General features: G+C 37.4%; 1 protein-coding gene across 13 annotated transcripts in view; it reads right to left on the reverse strand.

The window, feature by feature from the left end:
- The window catches only part of ppfibp2b (PPFIA binding protein 2b), a 156,930-nt gene that overhangs the window by 110,547 nt on the left and 23,150 nt on the right, over window positions 1-23,233 (reverse strand). For all 13 annotated transcript variants that reach the window (XM_038268575.1, XM_038268573.1, XM_038268578.1 and 10 more), the window contains exons 2-3: window positions 8,802-8,898; window positions 1,173-1,372 (exon numbers count right to left, since the gene is read on the reverse strand). In XM_038268575.1, the coding sequence (XP_038124503.1) occupies window positions 1,173-1,372; window positions 8,802-8,898 (297 nt within the window). The remainder of the gene's footprint in view (window positions 1-1,172; window positions 1,373-8,801; window positions 8,899-23,233) is intronic.

Below are 23,233 nucleotides of genomic sequence, written 5' to 3' on the forward strand. Positions count from 1 at the left end.
GGGGCGGCCCTCCTTAAATCATACCGGCCCCAACACTTACTCTGCGGCAGAAGCTCCTACCTGTGACAGTAAACAACTCAAGGAGCTCAAGAAGCAGTACAATGTTAACCACCTTAATGATGCATGCAGTATATATAGCCCTTCCTTGTCATGCACATCATTTGTGACGGTTGGCATATGGTGTAGTTTTCTATTAATTCAAACTGTAAAATCCTTGCAACAAACTAAATCATAATAAAACTAAAATGCTTTTTTTTAAACCAAACTACAATGTTCCTCGTATATTTGACGAATTTATGCATCTATAGGCTAACGTTTCCCGTCTTACGTGCATTGTTGCCAGGTTGGGACGTTTCCCAATTTGGCAGTTTTGGATGGCCGTCTATGGGTGAAAAAATTTTTTCTTTTAGATTTATGGCCTAAGAGATCAATAGACTTTGGTTTAAATTGGGCGAGATTTCATATATCCAGGTGGTTTATTAACCTTTTTTGGGCTGGAAAACGATAGTCAGTGACATCTGGCAACCCTGCTGATGTGTTGAGTGTGGACGTTACGCAGCAGCAGCAGTCACTGCCGCATCCGTGTTGATAACCAAAGCCATAAAAGCCGTATTAAAGAAGTCTTGGTGAGGGTTGTTTTCCGAGCCTGCTTGCAACCTTCTCAGAGCACATTTCACTGCTCTAAAACTAGGCCAGTACTCCCCCCTAGGATCCGTGATTGTTTTTTTTCTAACATTGTTCGTTTTAACTGGAGGACCCAGAAATACAACGAAGAATTCTGATTTGCTAACAACATTAGCCAATCGTATCGAAAATGACACCGTTTTAGATCATTAACTTCAATAATCAAATTACTTCAGTCTTTGAGTTATAGCTTCAGTGGAGAATGAGAGGGTAATATCATTGATAAAACCATTTTAACTCAATAAACCAGAAATACATCAATATTTTACAGCATTTATATGATGTCTGGTCTGATGCTTCAAACATTAAAAATGGTTGGGTTTATGTTACAATAAATTAAAGTGTTTCTATGAAGTCAAACCAAGGTAGAGAACCTAAAGCATTGTTTCAGATTAGTGAAATTTTTTTTCTGATTCAACAAAATCTTTAAAAGGTTAAATCAGATCAGTGGGGAGTGTTTACTGCATCATGTCAGATCCTGTACTCACAGTTCCAGTCTGCAGCCAGTTGATGAGAGCCTGAGCCGTTTCTGGAGGCAGCTGAGCTCTGAGGTTGTCTCTCTCTTCCTGGTTCGGTTGAACCTCCAGAGCGAGTTTGAGCTCCTCGGCTAACTGCAGCGGATAGGCGTTCACAGGCGTACCAAGGTCGTAGACCGAGGTGGAGAGCTCCATCGCTGCTGCCTTTGAACCTGAAAGATTGAGCGGGAGAGATCAATCGCTATAAAAACAAATCTAATTTTATGACTGAGAAATTACAAAACTAAAATGCAAATCTGTACTAATAGGTAATTAAGAAAAGATCAACTCAGTAAACTGAAGCACAGCTGTAAGAACAGCGACAGTTGGGCAAAAAAAAAGATTTAGTCAGCCTTACTTCACCTACTTAGACAGATAAGGTCTAATTTTGATTATAGGTTCACTTCAAATATGAGAGATAAAAGGAGATTTTTTTAATAGAGTCCATGTGTAAATTATGGTAAAAATATAATAAGTCAAATCTGCTCTAAAACAAAAATTCAACGCAATACTTTATAGCATAACCTTTGTTTTTTCAATGACAGCGCCCAAGCCCCAAAGCATGACGTTTCCACCCCCATGCTTCACAGTAGGTATTGTGTTCATGGGCGGTAACACAGCATTCTTCTTCTGCCTCCAAACATGACAAGTCGAGTTTCTTTCAAAAAATTTTATTTTGGTTTCATAAGGTCTCCCAATCCTCTTCTGCATCTTCCATCGACTCTTAGGTAAACTTCAGACGGGCCTGGACATGTCTTCAGCAGGGGGACACGCCTGGCCCTGCAGGATGCGAGTTCCTCTGGGTGTAGTATGTCACAGATTGTAGACTTTATTTATTTATTTTTTCCCACATCATTGTTACAAGCAGAGAACGCAAATATCAGGCCCAACTATCGCCGGCCTGGCGTTTCAGGCCATGTCTAGTTCAAACAGGGGCCAGAAATCCTTCTTGTTTGTTGGTAACTAAACAATTTCCAGCATGATTTATATATACATTCTTTAAAAATCCAACAATGTGAGTTCTTAGATTTTATTTCTCATTTTGTCTCTTACAGACCTCTCTTCCCCTTTCTAAGTAGGCGAACTTGCACAATCAGTGGCTGATTAATACATTTCTGCTCAACTATATTTCGAAAATGTGGATGTGTTCCATGGATTATTGCCCTCCAACTCATATCCTCCACTGTGAGGCAAACAATAACACATCTGGATACATTCAAAGCACATCTGGCTTAAAGAAACAGCCACGTTATCTTGCTGGCTTGCAAGGTCCAAAGATCAGCGTGCTTTCTATAGTTGGGTCGGATCAAGGCTGGTTTGGATTTAATTCTGAAGCGAACTGAACCGAACCAGAGTTTGTTTGGAAGGGGACAGCAGGTCACCTCGCAGTTTGTTGGTCTGGGTAGGGATGGATAATTTTTCCAAAAATGTATTCAACCAGAACTGGGACCTAAAGGGCTGAAGTGAGAAAGCCTGTCTTAGCTTTGTTAAAAGTAAACTACAGGGCTTTAACTATCTGAAAATTGTTTTAAGTTGCAATTTAATTAACTTGCCCTGGTCTGAATGACAGGAAGAAACAAACTCTGGTCCATTTAAAGGTGAGCAAATGTGGCAGATGTGAATACACCCTTACAGACATCTTACCAAAGTAAGAAACAGGACAGGATGAAGGATGGCTGAAACAAGTTGCTCCAGGTCCAGAGTGAAGTTTCCATCTCGCTCACAATTTGTGGAGCCACGTTATTCGCCCATGTTTGTCTCAAGAGTTTTAACTTATCCAAAGTAAAAGCAGCCATTTATTGGAAATCACAGTACTTCATTCTTTCTTCTGCTGATAAGCTTTGTGAAAATAATTTATTTTTTCCTGCAGGATGTAGAGAAGCTTCAATAACCATGTTTCCACTGTGCCTGGATGCTTGGAGAGCTAATCTGATCTAAACACCATAAAGAATCTACAGGTGGTTTTAAACTCACACTGTAGCTTTTAGATGATTTTAGATTTACTTTAAGATCCCAATATCTAGTCCAATGTGTAATAATAAACACTGAATGTGTCCCAACTGGGTCCCCTGCCTCCTTGTAGCTGATCTCCTGGGACTTCTTTTGGTAATCCACCTGTTGTATGATTGTTTGATCATATCTATATATTATCTATATATTATATAGTTATATATATATATATTATATACATAGGACAAATCTATTAGTAAGATTCTGTTTAGAATGGTATTCATCTCTATAGTTATTCAGTAGAAACCCATGTCCTGTATTTAAGGAACCATTATTTATCCTGCACTTGCTTCTATTGCACTTCTGGTTAGACCTAAACTGCATTTTGTTGGCTTGTACCTGTACCTGTGTAATGACAATAAAGTTGAATCTAATCTAATCAAGAAATGTGGATATTTTATTTAAAGCACAAGCTGTGTTTAACCTAATGTTTGAAATAAAACAAAGTTTATGTTACATAATCTGGATGTGTTGGTAGAAGTCCCAATCCAACAGGTCAGATTAGCAGTCAGTAGAAGCTGGCTTCTGATCCGACCTGACCTGTAAAACACATCCACCATGCGGCGCTGTTTACACACCTGCTTCCCTCAGTCACCGAAACTCCTTCATTTCAGTTAGATTCTCATTTCCATGGTGACTTTATTTAGTTTCATATTCAAACACAAACAGGGAATATGACAGCAGGGGAATCAGCGGCATCGACAATGTCCCACTTTTACCGTAACTCAACAAAACAACAAGTGGAGAGCTTTCACATTACAGTACGTTCCCAGCAGATCCAGAAACCTCTCGATTGTGGAATGTAATATGACCAACATAATCTAAATTCTGTTGATAAGTGGCTCTAATTTCCTTGTTAGTGATTGGCTGATCTTATCGCTAATGGGATTTTTAATGCGTTTCTATTTGCGGTCAGTGAGAGCAGAGAGCACTCAGTGACATCAGTGTCTTTTGCAAGAGCTGCACAAAATGTAGAAAATGTTATTTGTGGGGAAAAAAACATGTTTTAGTCCTAAATAATAGAATTAGCTTTTGTCTCTTCTTTTTATCTGAGATTGTCTGACAAACATTTTTTTTTTTATTAAAAATTTTACACAAACTAACAATAAGTCTTAAATCATTGAATTCATTTTTGAATGAGCTGCTTCATATTTTCTAGAGTAAAAGCCGTAGAAGTTCTAAAGAGAACGACCATTTAGGAAAAGTTCAGTCTCTCTTACAGGAGGAGGAGGACAACTACAGAACAAATCTACAGTAGCATTTATTGAATAGCTTGATAATTCTTTTCTTTATATAAATATTTTATTTAAAGTGAGGAAGCAGAAAAACGTGACCAGCGATTTCAAGAAAGTGTTAAATAAAGCCTAAGAAATAAAGAAACAACACTGTAAAAACGACAACTCAAAATTGTTCACCTTACTAAGATTTTTGCATTCACTGACAATAACATTGCCAGTTGGAACTTGAACTGTCTGTTGTGAGCCAGTTGAACTCACTTTCATAAGTTTCTGATGAAAAGTTCATCTTATTCTATAAATTAAGTTGAGTTTACTTTGAAGTTGTAGTTGACACCCAGTCCGAGCGAGGTCAACTTATCTGCGCATGCTCATTTCAAATTTTTCATGGCAACCGGCTGCTACAGGGTTTCCATGGATTTTCCCAGGAGCTCCCTTCTAAAGTTTGCTTCAGCCATCTGGTCACTCTGCTGGCGGGAACTTTCCCTGAGGACTCGTCCAAGAGAAGACTAAGGCACTGGTTTCCTGTCATTTCTGGCAATATTGCATTACTTGTAAGGTTTTAACAGGAGTTGGAAAGTAAAAAATAATATATGCTGAAACCTGATTTGCTTTAAGCATAAGATTACTTGTTTACATTGCTTGTTTACATTGTGGAATTGTAAAACTGTCTTTGCCGAAGTGGTTCAAATGTAGGTTATTACAGGGGATGGTAATCTGAATTTAAAATAACTTTTTACAGATAATCTGAACTTAAAATAATAAGTCTTGAAAGTTCCAGGAACTTGAATAAAAAAAACTTAGTTGGCAGAACTTAAAAAAACTTAGCTGACACAACTTTATAAGTGTAGTTCTACAAAACTTATAAAATTAAGTTGATGCCTTCAACTCAAAAATTCTGTGCAGTCGGTTGCCTTGAAATTTTGAGTTGAACTAACTTTTTCGTTTTTGCAGTGAAGAGTAAGAGTGATTTTTTTTTTTAAGTCTTGTTGACCTATCTTATATGAAGGCTAATTGCTTCATCAACCCAAAATAAAAGGCATATTTTACCCCAATTTCTTTTTTCAATAAGATGCTATTAACCTAAATATTTTCCACCAATGCAAAGGTGGACTAGCTTATTATTTTCCTGATGTAGGTTTAGGATCACAAAGCTAAACCTCATTCTTGATAAGTTATTTTCTTCAACAAAGTTTTTCTGATCCAGTAGCAGAAAGGATGTCTGCCTATCACACTACCACCACCACCATGTTAAAAGGGACGGTGTGAAACAAGCTTGGCTTTTTATTAAAAAAATCTAGTATTGATTTAATAATTACATATTCTGCAAAAGTCTAACATAACATAACATCAAAACTTAAATGTTCTCCTGGGTTATAATCGGTAGTTTATAATTACGTAGGGGGCGGTGCATCCAATGGAAGACGCCATGCTGGGTCGCCATTTTTGATCTATTCATTCCATTTTTGAGTATTCACCAAACAAATTTGCAATGGTTTGTTAGAAACACAAACTTTTACATTGGGGTCATCATCCTTTCTAAATCATTTTAATAATAATGATAATATTAATAATAATAAAAATGTGTTTTTAACTTCTATAGATCAGGACATTATGCTTTCTCACGACTTTTAAAATTTAAACTACTATATGTAGTTTTTGCGGTTTTAGTTTCAACATCAAAAATCTCATTCAGGATGACACTTTCATTGTTCCTGCAAATATTTCAGGTTAACTAAAATGGACGTATATGAAGATGAAATGAATATTCAAATAATTCCACATTAGTAAGGATTTCAATGTAGAGTTTGTATTATAAGGGTGACAGATTTAGTAAAGGATGGATGAAGGAAAGCAGGAATGAAGCCATTAGAGAAATTAAAAATCAATATTGTTTCAAACTTAATTTTGCTTTCAATGCTTAAGAGAATTAAAAAATCCTTTTTAGCATAAGAATGCTTTATTAGGTATATACCCATACGTCACCATAATCTCTGCTATCTAATCTGGAATGTTTCCATCCGTCTCATTATCTCGCTCTGTGTTGCTGGACAGATGCTTTCTGTTTTCCCACATCATGTTGATGGATAACATTAAACATTTACCCTTCTGTTAGTCACATGTGTCCTCGCCAAGGCTGAGAGAGCGGCAGTAAACACGGCTCTTTTTCTAATGCACAAACACACACATTCAGGTCTTGCTACATGTAGTGGAGACCCTGTGTTGACACTCATTGATTTTCAGCCGCTTTAAACCCTTTCTATGCCCAAACCCAGACTGTAACGCTAAACCTAACCATTACCAGTGCATTCCTAACCGTAACCGTTATCCTAAACTCACACCAAACAAACCTTAGCAGAAATGTATGTGAGGACCAGAAAAATGTCGTCACTTTGGTTCAAATGTTCCACACTATGATGCCTAAAATGGTAGCAAACACACATCTAAAAATGATCCTTTTTCTGTCTTTTTTTTGCAACTCTTTTGTCACTTATTGACCTAATATTGAGGTTTTCTGTTCAACTTTGTTTTCCGTATTGCTGAAGGCTTCTGCTGCAGCCAAATAGAATAAACACAAAAGTTTTATATGTCGATTTGAGTTGACCGATTTTAGATTTAATGAAAGTCAATATTATGGCCAAATCTGTCTCAGAGAAGAGATCTTGGTTTTTCCTTAAAATACTTTCCTTTACTTCTTTCTCCAAGTTGTGAATACATTGTACAATATGGAACAATAAAAACCCAGAAGCCCTAAAGAATTTAAAGAAAAGACTGGTTCAGGTGATGATCTCAAATCAAGTGTGTGGCATTAAATACAGTAACTATACCATGGGGTGCATGTAACTGGAGAGTTAGCGCTACTCATTGCATTCCTGTTTGTTTGAAATAAGAGCATCGTTTTCTCAGAAATATCAGTGCAGTTTAGTGTAAATATATATATATGCTTCCTCATTCCGAGTTTAAGAGAGAAAAAATGTTTTGAATATTTAAAAAAAACTTTTTGTGAAGAAACTGTGAAGCAGCCCCAGAGGAACAGGATTAGGGCCACTGGAGAAAAAAAAGTTAACAGATTTTTAAATTTTATTTCAGTTTAGTATGAGAAAAAAGTCAGAATTCTGACTTTAATCTCAGAATTCTGACTGAATTCTGATCATAAAAAAAGTCAGAATTCTGACTTTAATCTCAGAATTCTGACTGAATTCTGATCATAAAAAAAGTCAGAATTCTGACTTTAATCTCAGAATTCTGACTGAATTCTGATCATAAAAAAAGTCAGAATTCTGAATTTAAAGTCAGAATTTTGAGATTAAAGTCAGAATTCTTGATTAAAGTCAGAATTCTGAGAAAAAGTCAGAATTTTGACTTTTTTCCCCATACTAAACTGAAATAAAATATAAAAAAAATGTTTTCCAGTCGCCCTAATTCTCTAGCCTGACGTAGTCCGACTCAATTCTAGTCAGAATGAATCTGATGCTGCTCCATAGAGCTGTGATTATGGGTCGCGTTTCTCTTCCATAAGCCCCAGTCATGGGTCGCTGTAAGATTTATTTATCTATTTATTTTTTTTTATTATATGGATGAGACTCATTAGTTCAAACACACAGTGAGAGTTTGATATTTTTTCCCCAACAGAAATTATATATTTTTTATTATTATTAGGGGTTTAACATGCTTACTGTGAAAAAAACAGTATCTCTGAATAAACATCATTTGTTTAACAAAAAATACCAACCAAAGCATAATAAAAAATGCTTTTTAAGATAATTTATCCTTATCTTATTAAATATAAGTGGATAAAATACTTTTTTTTTCTCCCCTAATAACACCTGCCTGCAGTACAACATTAACCTTTTTCCAAAACACAGGCCATATTTGACCTCCGTACCCTCTGTCATCACACAGAAGACTCCTGCTGCCTCCTGCTCTTACCTGCAATGATGTTTAAAAACCATATGGTGAATAAACTGTGAAGCAGCCCCAGTCGTGGGTAGCTGTAAGATCTTGAAAACTTTTAAATACATAGATTACACCCATTAGTTCAAACACAGAGTGAGAGTTCTAAGCTTTTTTTTTTCCAACAGATAAAAAAAATTCTTAATTATTATTAGGGGTTTAACCTGCTTACTGTGAGAAAACATACAAAATACCAACCAAGGCATAATAGAAAATGCAAAATGCTGAAATAAATCCTTACTTTAAGATAATTTACCCTCATTTTGTTATATATAAGACGTTTTCCTCCCCCAATAACAGCTGCCTGCAGCACTACATTAACGTTTTTCCAAAACACAGGCCATATTTCACCTTCGTACCCTCTGTCATCACACTGAAGACTCCTGCTGCCTCCTGCTCTTACCTGCAATGATGTCGTCTATCTGCTCCAGTGCTGCCTCCAGCATGTGACTGGCCTCCGTTTCCATTGTGATGGCAGGAAGCATCAGATCCACAGTACGCTGAGGAAATTAAAAAGAGTACATCACCATAAATACAGAGTTACTTTAATTAGTTAGCTTTTTTCCCCTTTTCTGTACGGTACTTTACTTGAACATTTTTCTAGGTGCTTTTTACTTTTGCTCACTACTTTAAAAACATATCTCATTGTCTCATTACTTCTTCACATATTGACAACAACATCAGGGCTGGGTCATTAATAACATCTGTGAAATAACTGCAATTTAAAAAAAAAAGTTTAAATTTTTTAATCGCAGGGGTTTACATGATATTTTGCATGATTAAGACACTGAATTTCTTACTCCAAAACTTTAGGTGATAGTAATACACTTTAAAATGCCTTTACACATGCGAAAGAGAAAGAGGGGTATATCTAGATAAGCAAGCTTTTAGGGTCATGAAAACAATCAAACATCTACATGTGTGCATGCTTCTGTTTAGCGAAAAGGAAAATCTAAATTAAAATACAAAATCAAAATCATTCAGGACTAAAAGGCATGATGTAACAGCTGCAGCAGAACAGAGGGAATATTAAGAGCACAACAAGAGTAAGTCCATTTGGCAAACTGTGCAGATAAGGGATCAGATTCTGAGACTAAAACATTTCCCCTTTATTAGATTTTAACTTCACAAATCGATTAGGTTTTATTTCAACTTTAATGCTCCCACCAGAGCTCTAAAAGTATTCAGCTGCTCATGTGTGACTTCTGTTCCATGTCATCATATCGGAAATTCTCTAGCCAGAATAACAAGTTCTAATCCGGACTTAAATCCAGCTACAAATCAGATTTTAGAAACCGGTGTTCATAGATGCTCCTACGGCTGGGAAATATCGCCTTAAAATCATGTTTAACTGCATGGCTGTGAGTGCATACCACCAGTGTTGTGCCTGAACGCGTTCATTGAAAGAAAGTTCATGAACTCGTTCATATTTTGGGCGAACGTGAACTGAACGTACTGCATTACTGCCTGATGAAGGTTATTGTGAACTCGTTCATTCTGGTGTCTGTGAACGGCACGCTCTCTCAGTTCAACTCCGTTCAATAGGTTGCCAGATTTCTATAGAGCCCTCCAGGCGAAACCCCGGCTAAATCACACCGTAAACAGGCCTTAATATGTAGCAGGAAAAACACCCAATCTGGCAACACCAGCTACCAGCGTGGTAGCCTACAGCCGCGTGCGTCATCAAAACAAAATGCAGCGTGGAAGCCACAGCAGCATGGAGGCGACCGTGGAGGCGACAAAGCAGCAGTATGATCACTTAAAACAGGTTTATGACCAGGTGGTCGGTGAGGATGATGGCAACAATCTAACATTTCTCTGCAAACTTTGCCCGCTGGCTTTCAGTAGAAAAATCCGCACTTAAACCAGCCTGGTATAATTTTCCAGGATTCCTTTTTAGTATGTACTGAAATGGGATTTCAAATGGAAAAAAATATTACAATTAAAAAAACATTTGCACCTTAAAGACTACTTTCCTGTTTTTCTTTTAATAATTCCTCATAAAAAAGACCATTCAAGCAGCACATTTTTCCTGATGTTTTTGAGAATATACTGTAGGGGTGAAAGCTGCAGCTGCTACTAGTGTGAAGTGAATGGACAGCAACAAAGCATTAAAGCAACAATGGGGAAATGCTGTCCCCTCAATGCTAATGTAAACCCTGGTTGGATAAGGATTCAAAACTGGATATGAAGATGAAATCTGACGCACAGTTTCAGAGTTACAACTGATAAAATAATTGCTGTCTGTGGTTCTACAGTAGGCTATGGTGTAATGGAGCAATACATGAAAAAAAAAAAAGAACTATGAACTAGTTCATTTTTTGGAACTGTGAACTTAGTTCAAAATGTTGAATTATGAACTATGAACTGAACTAGTTCATTTTAAAATGTGTGAACTGAACTTTGAACTAGTTCACGTAGAAAGAGAACTTTCCCAACACTGCATATCACATCAATCATATCCCGTCAATCCATTTTGAAATTGGAAATTTAATGTTTAGACTTTTAAATTTACTATGACCACAAATTGATCAAACTAACCATAAATGATGTGATAAATGCGCATCCCTAAATGTTCCCTATAAATCTGACTGAGCTTTAGATTTTCTGAGTCTTGATGAGACAACAAAAGTTTTCATAGCATCACTGGAGCTTTAATTGAAGCAAAATGCTGATCCACCAACTATTGAAAGGATTATTTTATTGAATTGAAAACACCTCTGTTTTTTTTGTTGTAAAGAATTCATTGTGATTATTTTTGTGCTAATAAAGTGTTTCTACTAAAAAAAATGCTTTAAAGATCACTATTTAACCTGTCCACCACCAGTCAGCTGCTCCAGTGAAAATTGGTCATTTTCAAACATAATTTTATTGAGTGTTGCATAAATTCAGTTTGCAGGAGACACCTGTTAACAACCATATGACTGATATCCATTAGATAATATCTTGCTTTCATCCGGCATGAAAGACCGGATATTGTTTGGTTAAATGCAATTCTAATATAATACTGCAACTTTCATAACTCACCAACAGATGTCAGTAAAGTTCATTTCTCTACAAATATCTATTTCATTTTAAGAAAACTCTCCATATTCAATATGTTAAATGTCTATTTTAATACAGGGCTGCATGTATGCATAGAAGATGCATTTAAGCTGCAGCATCAGAACCATCAGTTCTCAGTACCTACATGTTTATTTCAGTAGGAAATATTCTCCGTCTGCCATTGCTGCTTTTTGGCTTCCCCTTCAACTTCTGCCCTGCTGTCTTTTCCTGCCCTGGAACCCCTCCCATCCATCACTGCCTGCCACTCATGCCTTTTCTGTCAACTCTCCTTCATGTCTCCAATAGGCAACAAATGCAAACTGAGGGGAAGGGCGGTGATGTAATCTGCAGATGCCTTGAGAGAATAAACCCCCTACAAAGCGGACTAATGTTCATCTGAATTAGCAGCAACTTCCACTCCATTACGACGGCTGATGCTCATAATAAAACAGCATATAGAAAGACGATTGCTTGTTTCAGTCTAGGGTTTTTAAGCCAGAACACATCAGCTTCTATCTGCACAGATATATGATTTATGTAATTCTGGTAATTCATTTATTAAATATAATAAAGGTCCCGATAATATCAGGCTTGTAGAGAGAGAGTGTGATGGCGTGATCCAGACAGAATAACAGAATGACTAACAGCACAGTGAGGAGAGTTGACCTCCACACACAATGTGGCCTTGTTCTTACAGCATGAGTCTGTGTTTGAGGAAGTAAGCAAATTAGTTTTCTTGTGGGACTGCATACGCAGGAGGGTGCTGATGCAGGATTTACTGTCCTGCTTTAGTACAGAGCTGACAGGACAAACTGCAAAGAGCAACAATCCCATCCAATGTCTCGCAAACTGCACCACAGAATACATGACTATACGCCAGAATCTCATGTTTTTCTGTGTTTTTTGAGCATCGTTTATTGTTAGGGCTGTTAATTACTTATATTTTATACCTATTTGTATTACAGTTGGCATTTCTTCATTAAGCTCTTGCAATACTGCACTTAACTGTGCTAAAAAAAGGGAATATTTATCAGTTTAAGACTGCATAAATAGAAATCTAAGCTAGTAATTTTTGTTAAAATAATTATATTATATTTTAATTAAGGTTTAAAATTAGAAAAAAAAAAGTGTATTTCAAGTGCATAATACATAATTAACTTATTTAAAATCTTCATTTAAATATTGGAACATTTTATTTATGTGCTCAAATTAAGGAAAATATTGAAATGTTTGGTGTTATTTTTAGATCAGTTTTTGCAGTGCACGTCAGAAAACTCTAATAAGATCTGTTGAAACGTCATACGTCTCCACTGAGCCCAAAGATCAAATTTAATATGCCCATTACGCATAAAACTTGGTTAGAATTGTAGGAGTAAAGCATTCGTCTCCATTTCAATGACTTCTCGCTCGCACACAAAAACTGTATAATTTCTACATGAGAACACGGCTTGTTGGGGTTAAAATTTCATTTTATTTTTAAGCAATAGAAGCATGGTTACTAATCCCTAAAATTAGGAAATTAGGTTGTTTTACTTTCAACTAAGCCTCATTCAGGCATCACTTCCTAGACAAGCCTCTAGAAGAAAAATAGGGAATGAAAGAAACATTTCAACATTTTGTTCCACTATGGCTTTTGCTCACCTGCATCAGCCCTTCTTGTTCTAGGTAAACTACTTCTATTTTAGGCCGCCTGTGCTTGATGCAACTGTTTTTTTGTTGTTTTTTTTTCATGTGAAATTAAAGCATTTTAATAGATTTCAGCAAAGGCTTTGATAATGTTTGGGGAAAAAATGCGTGAAGAACAAACTGCACGGCCAGCTTCACAAAAGGAAGCCACCTTGATGAGATTGTAATTCTCAACGGATTTGGAATAACCGATTTAACATATATACGATGAATGGTGAAAGTTTGTACTTACAAACCTTTGCTAGTGAAACTTTGGTGAAAAAGAAAGTTATTCATGTTTAGATCAGTTTTTTATCAGATTTTAAAGCTGCAAATACAAAACGAAATGGCAAAACAAAAAAATACGTACGAAATGGAAAATTTAAACCAATATAAACCTGCAAAAAACATCCATCCTTCCTTATACACTAGGGGTTGAGATGTTGGACTAAATCTGTTGTGTTAGTTGAACATGATTTAGTCTAAAACTAGCACACATGCTTAAATCAGTGCATGAGGGAAAATTCAAAACCAGAATAAACTTCCAAAATTACAAGAGGCTAACATGAAACCTTTTTTTAGAAGTTCATCATTTTTTCAACTTGGATAAAAAGATAATTTAAGTTTAATTTAAGTATTTTGTCTTTTTGAGGAAGCCTTATTTTAGGAAAACAAAAAGGAAAAAGGTAGCTACTAGAGCACCTTCTAATGAAGTGAGACGTCTTTTCCCATAAAGATTACACACCTGAAAAACCCGTTTTCCGACATGACATAGAAAACCCTCGCCTACATCCGCTCCGGTGCCGACAGCTCTCCCTGCTAAACCTAAAACAGGTTCTGCAGTTTACAGACTGCTTATGGCTTCCTGCTGCAGTCAATGTAAACTGTTTTAATTTCATTCTGAAACCAACAGGATTTAAAACGCTTCTTCAAAAACTGCCAAGAAAGCAAGACTAACATGTTTACACACTGACAGCGCAGTTCATAATAACAATGCACAAAAATTTAGCAACTCTGCTCAGAAGCTTCCTCAGAGGCACACAAACACCTACCACCCCCCCTCTACGCTGCTTTAAGTGGGATAAGCTACTAACTAAAGAGCCACTAATCCCTGAACCTGCAGGAGAAGCACATATGTTTTCAGAATTAAACACCAATACATCGCAGGTCTAAGGCAGGAAAAAAGCATCTACTAGTGCAGCATCAGAGCAAGCATTTAATGATCCCACCAAGGGTTTAAGATTATAGTACATCCATCGTTCTTATTACTGATACAAATGTCATGTGAATGCAGGGCTTAGAGAATCTGCTCCATTAACTGGCCTTTAATACGAGAGCAGAAACCAAACAGTAACAGAGTCACTTCCTGTTTTCATATTCAGACTTCAGATGGCGTCAAATAGAAACTTTCTGGACAAAGAATATAGAAATAATTTGCTTTTACAGCAAACCTTAAAAAAATAAATAAATAAAATATGAACATGCAAAATAAAAAAGGCCATCTTAAGTCCAGAGATGAAAACAGGAAGTGACAGTTTCTCCTCTCTTCTGTCCCACTTTAAATCCCCCCTTCGTCTCATGATAAACTTGCAAGACTTAAACTGGTAAAGAAAACAGATTAAAATCCACTGAGTTTATCAAAATGCATAAAAATACTTTAGATTTTGCCCATCCATACTTAATGTTCATACATGCATTGAAAATGTTTGTTGTTAAAATAAAAAAAATATATATCTATTTGCTTGGGCATTTTGATTTTCCATTAAAAATGAATGTTAAAGGTATAGTGGAGGATGCTCTTTTTCCGGGTGGATCATCAAAATAAGTGGTCCTTCTAATTCTCACTCATTCTGGTGATATGTTTACATAAGGCCGTCATACGTGTGCCGTCTTTTGGAAAATAAGCTTGAATGAGCGATGCAAACAGACACTTTTAACCAGAGCGTGCATGAGGAGAAATAGGCTTGTGCACGCTCTCGCACACGTTTAATAGGCGCTCCCTGTCACTTCCTGTTTTCATCTCTGGCGTTCCCTCTAATCACAGTGTTCCTTTAAATACAGAAAATAAATAAACAGAATTTTTTTTGTACAATGATATAACCCAATGGGGCTGCACATGGGAACCACTTTTACCTTGCAGTTAGAAGTTTCTGGGTTCGATTCCTGCTCTGGGGTCTTTCTGATTAGAGTACATGTTCTCCCTGTGCATGTGTTGGTTCTCTCCGGGTATTCCCACAGTCCAAAAACATGATTGTCAGGTATGAGTGTGTGTGTGTGCATGGTTGTGCGATAGACTGGTGATCTGTCCAGGGTGTACCCCGCCTCTCACCCATATACCCCATTTACACTACCCTTGAAAAACCGTGCCGAGACCAGTCCGAGCTCTCAGTTAACTGAGATAACTTATCGTGTGTAAATGGAAAGCAAACTGAACTGAACCGAGCTAGACGCAACCGGACCGAGATAACTGCAGACTAGTTCCAGAGGTGGGCTCGGCTCGGTTTTTCCCTGGCTCGGTTCTCTGATAACAAGAGCGCATGAGCAGAACGCGTCATCTCCGTCATGGCTGCTTATCGCGATTCACACTCCATTCCAGTAGTTGGCGGAATTGCCCCTCCGGATGTTGCTTGCCAACCAACACAAAACAGAAGAAGAACAACAACTATAAACAACAATCGAAATCTTCTCCACACAACATTTTGATTTGCTTGATTCCCTCCTTCTTCGTCTTCTTCTTCGTGTGTTTTATGGCGGTTGGCAAATAAGTTTTGGTGCATTACCGCCACCAACTGCTTGATTCCCTCCTTCAATACTGGCAGTAATACTGCAGATCGTCACTAGGAGGCGAGGAACTGAGATAGCGTGATGTGTAAACGGTCGCCAGAACCAAGCTCGGCCTGGTTAACTGATCCGAGCTTGGACAGGTCTCGGCATGGATCGGTTTTTCAAGGGTAGTGTAAATGGGTTCATAGTCTGCCACAGTTAGCCACCGCCCCCCTGACTAGAACTAAGCAGGAGAAAATGAATGGATGGATATAACCCAAAATTATTTATCATTTAAGGGAAGTTGAAATTATATTTCACTTAAAACAGGGACTCAGTTTAAGCTTTGTTGCAGAGAATGTGGATCTTAAGATTAGGGTGATGGCAGAGAGACCTTTTAACCTTTAAGACCACTGACTTTTTATCAAAACTGAAAAAAAAAAAAAAAAAAAAATGGGTCAACGGCAAATCTAAAAGGATTAGATATTTACTATTTTTACTATAAGCAAATAAAAAAAAATGTTTCCCACACCAATCTTCCCTTTACAGTGGGTGTTCTATCCTCTTTTGAAATACAGGATGCCCGTTTCTTTTTTTTTTAAGAAAAGCAAACTGCACTGCTCAATATGACATGTGGCAGCAGTTTGAATGATTTTGACGGTTAAAATATGGTTTTCTTAACAGTTCTTTCAAAAAGCTATTGTTTAAGATTCAATAATGAACTGCTGTTCATGTTAAATTTTGTTCTTCAAACTTAAAAATTCTTTCTGCATCATCCAACTCTCCAATTGGCCTTATGTGTGGTATAAGGCCAGAGGCATAACCGTTTAATAGTCAACCTAGTGCCTTTATCAGTGGGAGACTCTCTCTCTTTGTGCTGCCAGCCAGCGACAAATGTAGACACAGACGGAAGATATAAGGGTATCCTCTCTGTGCAGTTTGTGAGCTTGCAAACTGGTTAGATGATCTTTTTCAGCATATCACAGTGGGTAGGCCGCGATATGTGAACCGTGGCTGATGCACTGCTGCTGGGGGGGTAACAGTAAAAGCTAAATGCGCCTCACCGCACTGCAATGCTTTCCGTTAAGCTGCTTGTTAGTTTTTTGTGCTTATCAGTCTTGTTCCAGTGCTTTCGAAACCTTCCCTTGGTTTCTTCTCTCGGTATAATGTATTCATGTTCATATCATCCAATTCTTCCCTTTTGTCAGGGATCTGTGCTAAACTCCAGTCAGTCCACTTGACGTCTGCTATTAAAGCTGTAATCTGTTTTGCCTTCAGAGGGAGGGTAATGAACCCTCACACTAAACAACACATGACTTCCAGATCACCATGAGGGTAACAGGAAGCAATGTGAATAAACATTTCACTCAAATTTACTTGAGTAACTTTCAGGGGGAAAAAATATATATTTTTAGGAGAGTTTTAGCTCTTCTGCATTTCTTGCTTTTAGTTAAATAATATTCTTGTGAGACTATCACTCTGCCCCCCATAGATCAGGAGAATATAAGCAAACACTGAACATTGCAGATGCATATATGATGAATTACCTACTGTAAAAATTGCTTTTATAAGAGTGAAGAAAAAAGTTGTGAAAAATGTTTCTTCTGCCTGAATATGTTACTTTGTTTTAATATTATTTACTTGTGTATTATATTTTGAAATACAAGGACTTGAACATAACGGTTTACCTGATTACATTGTTTTTAGTGTTAAATCAGGTGTTATGAACTAGTAATTACTCAGTATTTGACTGGATGTTTTACCAAGAGGTAAGTGCTGCTCTTAAAGGTTTAGTAGAGGATGATCTTTTTCCGGATGGATCATCTAAATAAGTGGTCAAGCATTCCGATGATACGTTTACGTAAGGCCGTCCCACATGCTTGTCCCCATTTTCAACTGACCCTATGACGAATAGGGCTGGGTACCGAACTTCGGTTCTTACCGACCGAAATGCTTCGGTTCTACAGAGTATCAAACATGCCTCGTCTTTCGGTACCAAGTTTCGGTGATTGGCTGTAACACTTAACGTGATTGCGTCATCCAGGAAAAATACACAGGTGGTCCCGCCTACAGCCAGGGTTCCTGTGTATCTGTAGTGAACTGGTTGTGAGCGTCATGGAACCCCTTTAAAATGCCCCCCAGGTCAAAAGTGCTGCTTCACTTTATTAACACTGATGCCAATAGTGCGCAATGCAATACATCGAGCACGGAAACAATTTAAGAGCAGAAAGTTGCTCGGTGTTTGACTGCAAGAAGAGCGGACCGCAGCCGGCGCGACCATCCTCCTCTCAGCAGCCCGTGGGCGGAGCAAAGCCAGAGCGGAGTGAATCATGCTGCTTTCAAACTGGACGCAGCAGGAGCAGCAAAATCGCGTCTGCTGCTTCCTTTTTTGCTGCTTGTACCGGCTTCTGACGCGCGGCTGAAGAAGCTTTGCTGCTCTGGCTGCGCGGTCGAAAAGTGGCTCTGACGCGCGTTGGGCGGAGCTACTCTATCCTTTCTTTGTCTTGCAGTAGTAGTAGTTTTATTATGTTTTTAAGTGGGAAAATCCACCTGAAAACTTAATCGGTGCAGTCAGTTCATCCTGCCTTCCAATATTTCTGTGGGAGCCGCTCAGACCCCCCCATACCAGCGGTGCGCTGTCAGTAGGATCCCATTCAACGGGCTTGTTTGTCAGACACGGTCATTTTTCTAAAGGAAAACTGCTGATTAAAAAGGTCCTCACAATGTAACAGTGAATATTAGACACTGAAATTTTTTTTTTATGTAAGAGGAAAAATGTAAATGGAAAAATCAAGATTTGTACTTTTTTATGTTGTGTAATTTTCTTTTTCTTCGAATTCATATTATAAAACTGGTATCGAAAAAAGTATCGTTCAGGAACCGGTATCGAAGTGAAGGTATCGGTATTGGTACCGGAACCGAACATTTTTGAACAATACCCAGCAATAATGACCAAACTCTCAATTTCAGGGCATCAGTGCATAAGAAATATGGAAACATTAAGCATATATTTAAAAGTTCAATTTTCGCTCATATTTCAATGAGTTTTCTCATCAGTCAGCGTGCGAGAGGGGAGGTCATTTTCGGTAGGCATAAAATTAAAGCTACAGTGTGTAACTTTTAGCGACATCTAGCGGTCAGACTGCAGACCGCAGCAACATGAACACCCCCCCCCCCCACCGCTTCTCCCCCCCAACAGTACGGCGAGCGTTACGGGACAAAATGTCTTCCACGACGTCCGCATCACCTACCTTCTCAAGTGATGAGGTTTGTTTACATACATAATTTTAATACTGCCATCTACTGTTCAGGACCGTCTCAGTTTGTCTCTCTCAACTTCCCGTAGTTACTTTCGAGCGTAATGGGCGATCTCGCAATCGCTAGTTTGTTGGCTCTGCGCTGCCGTAGCGCAAAGATGTCTGCCTCCATGGCTGCGAGACCCGCTCCTATGTAATTATAAATAACGAATTCTAAGGCAGCGCAAATATTAAGGTTAAGAGGCTGAGCTCGTAGATGATGATAAATAACATAGTTATGTATAATATATTACATTTCTGACTGTATATCCCTGTAATTATTACACACTGTAGCTTTAAAGAAAAAGAAAATCGTCTCCATCCAGCTTTTATTTTTGTTTCGTTTTTAATTGACCTACTGGCTACATGCTGTAGTTCAATTATGCATATTTTTTATAAAATAAACTTTGTTTTGTTTTAATCAAATCAACTGATCGAAATGTTTATGTCGAACTAGTGCTGCAAAAACAACAATTTGAACTTGGATTTAAATGAACATAAACAAAATATACATAAAACATCAAAGTTTCATATCCTAAGAGTAAGATCTTTATTGCAGTTCCACCGCTTTTCAACACACCACTGTGATTTCTATTGACAGATGGGATCGTCTGGTTTCCCAACCAGAATGAATTCCCATTGGTTTAAATCGATTTCAAAGCTCTTACTTAGAATGCTCTCAGTCTGCATCTGCTCTAAAATAAGACTGAGAAATTTCGAGTCCACACCTTTCTTTCACACAATTTGCTTTTTTTCCCCGTATCTTTTGCTTTGACTGAATTGGACCAGAAAGCCTTTGCTTACTCAGCTCTGTCCTCATAGAAAATGCTAGAGAAATCTCTTAAGTTAACTGTACTTGTCTCAGTAAGTGCTTTCACATTCAAACCAAACCTTCTCTAAGCTAACTAATAATGTTTTCCAAAATTAGATTTTTTTATTTGTTAGTTTTCTATGCATCTTACTGTTTTATTTGCTGTTGTCTGTTGGCATATGGAGGACCAGAAGAGTCAAACTGAAATACAAAAAAAATCTAATTTAACATTTAAATAATTCAATTAGAAATTTAATTATTAATTTCATAATTATAACATTTAATAAATTAATTTATTTAAAAGTCATAAATGAATACATTTCTTTTTTTTTTATTACCCTCTCTATTTAGTTTTCCAATAAACCTTCTGGTCCCTGTGCACAGTGAAAACAGACTATTTCTCCTGGTTAGACAGCCACTGGGGAACGTTAAATAGAAAACCGTTAACAGAACACTAGCAGGGTCACAGAAATGCTAAAAGGTGAGGCTAAAAATTTTTTTTGGCAAAAAGAAATTGAAAATGCAAAGTGAAAAAGAATGGAAGCTTGGAAAAAGGAGCTTTTTAAATGTTCGATAAGGTATTTATAATCAGAAATATGAATTATTTTTTTTCAAATCTTTATTTAGAAATAGTGTGACATTTTCCAATTGCAGCAGGCCTATTTGATAATAGATTAATAAGCACAATTTACAATTCCTCTTTGATAACTAACTTTAAAATATGCAATCAAGAAATGCTTTTCTAATGACCACTGAGTTAAGCAGGTAGGTTGGCTACAACAATAAAAGTCAGCCTTGTTTCTTAGAGAAATTTAGGTCAATTTTCGTTTATCCTTTCAGTTCAGACTGTCTAAGAGACACACTGGTGCTAGCGGAGAATCAAGAGCTGGATATATTTACAGGTGCTGGTCATAAAATTAGAATATCATGAAAAAGTAGATTGATTTCAGTAATTCCATTTAAAAAGTGAAACTTGTATATTATATTCATACATTACATACAAACTCATATATTTCAGATGTTTATTTTGTTTAATTTTGATGATTACAAATGACAACAAATGAAAATCTCAAATTCATCATATCAGAAAATTAGAATATTGTGAAAAGGTTAAAAATTGATGGCCCCTGGTGCCACACTCTAATCAGCTAATTAACTCAAACCACCTGCAAAAGCCTTTAAATGGTCTTTCAGTCTAGTTCTATAGGCTACACAATCATGGGGAAGACTGCTGACTTGACAGTTGTCCAAAAGACGACCATCGACACCTTGCACAAGGAGGGCAAGACACAAAAGGTCATCGCTAAAGAGGCTGGCTGTTCACAGAGCTCAGTGTCCAAGCACATTAATAGAGAGGCGAAGGGAAGGAAAAGATGTGGTCGAAAAAAGTGTACAAGCAAGAGAGATAACCGCACCCTGGAGAGGATTGTGAAACAAAACCCCTTCAAAAATGTGGGGGAGATTCACAAAGAGTGGACTGCAGCTGGAGTGAGTGCTTCAAGAACCACCACACACAGACGTATGAAAGACATGGGTTTCTGCTGTCGCATTCCTTGTGTCAAGCCACTCTTGAACCACAGACAGCGTCAGAAGCGTCTTGCCTGGGCTAAAGAGAAACAGGACTGGACTGCTGGTGAGTGGTCCAAAGTCATGTTCTCTGATGAAAGTAAATTTTGCATTTCCTTTGGAAATCAAGGTCCCAGAGTCTGGAGGAAAAGAAGAGAGGCACTTCATCCACGTTGCTTGAAGTCCAGTGTAAAGTTTCCACAGTCAGTGATGGTTTGGGGTGCCATGTCATCTGCTGGTGTTGGTCCATTGTGTTTTCTGAGGTCCAGGGTCAACGCAGCCACATACCAGGAAGTTTTAGAGCACTTCATGCTTCCTGCAGCTGACCAACTTTTTGGAGATGCAGATTTCATTTTCCAACAGGACTTGGCACCTGCACACAGTGCCAAAGCTACCAGTACCTGGTTGAAGGACCATGGTATCCCTGTTCTTAATTGGCCAGCAAACTCTCCTGACCTTAACCCCATAGAAAATCTATGGGGTATTGTGAAGAAGAAGATGCAATACACCAGACCCAACAATTCAGAAGAGCTAAAAGCCACTATTAGAGCAACCTGGGCTATCATAACACCTGAGCAGTGCCACAGACTGATCGACTCCATGCCACGCCGCATTGCTGCAGTAATACAGGCCAAAGGAGGCCCAACTAAATACTGAGTGCTGTACATGCTCATACTTTTCATGTTCATACTTTTCAGTTGGCCAACATTTCTATAAATCCTTTGTTTTTATTGGTCTTCAGTAATATTCTAATTTTCTGATATGATGAATTTGAGATTTTCATTTGTTGTCATTTGTAATCATCAAAATTAAACAAAATAAACATCTGAAATATATGAGTTTGTATGTAATGTATGAATATAATATACAAGTTTCACTTTTTAAATGGAATTACTGAAATCAATCTACTTTTTCATGATATTCTAATTTTATGACCAGCACCTGTAATTGGGGAATTTAGTAAAAGAAAATCAGTTGTTAAGAAAACAGAGTTTGTTGTAATGCAACACTAATAAAAACAAAAGAATCTATAAAGCACTCAAGCAGTATGTGGTTTCGCCTTATGCACACTCCTTTACAATCCTGTAATAATACAGTAAACATTTTTCTTCATCTAACATCAGTGGAGGGTATAAATTACACTTTATAGAAAAATGCTTTTGTTGGGTTTTGGTCACTTTGATATATTATGTTAAACCAATATATTATTTTGGTTCACTTTGTGAAAAACATTCAGGATTTGATATAATCATAATTTATCAATTAGACTTAAATCTGCTGTGCTTAGAAATAAATCAGTAAAAACTTTTTGCTTTGCATACTATTAGGATATTTGACTAACCAAACAGCATCTCCTTTTCAATTATATCAAAAAAAGCTAAAAGACATTGAGAGAGGTTTTCACTTTGCAACACGTAAAAGGGGAAATTGAAGGAAACGTATTTATTATATAAGCACATATATTATATAAGCACACATGGACCTGGTGAAACTGAAATGTATATTGTAGCGGCTGGACGAAGAGGTGCATTATGGGGCACTGTTTTGGGTTGTTTGCTTGTTTATTTCTTTGTTATTTTGTTTGAATGTTGCTCATGTTGTTTATTGTTCATATTTGCCTCAGTTCATGCTATTTTGGGGGTGTGTGTTGAGGGCATGTGAGTTTCACCCTGAGTGATAAGGCTGTTG

Source organism: Cyprinodon tularosa, unplaced genomic scaffold (assembly GCF_016077235.1).
Source record: "Cyprinodon tularosa strain WSP-4 unplaced genomic scaffold, ASM1607723v1 ctg703, whole genome shotgun sequence".
NCBI lineage: Eukaryota > Metazoa > Chordata > Actinopteri > Cyprinodontiformes > Cyprinodontidae > Cyprinodon > Cyprinodon tularosa.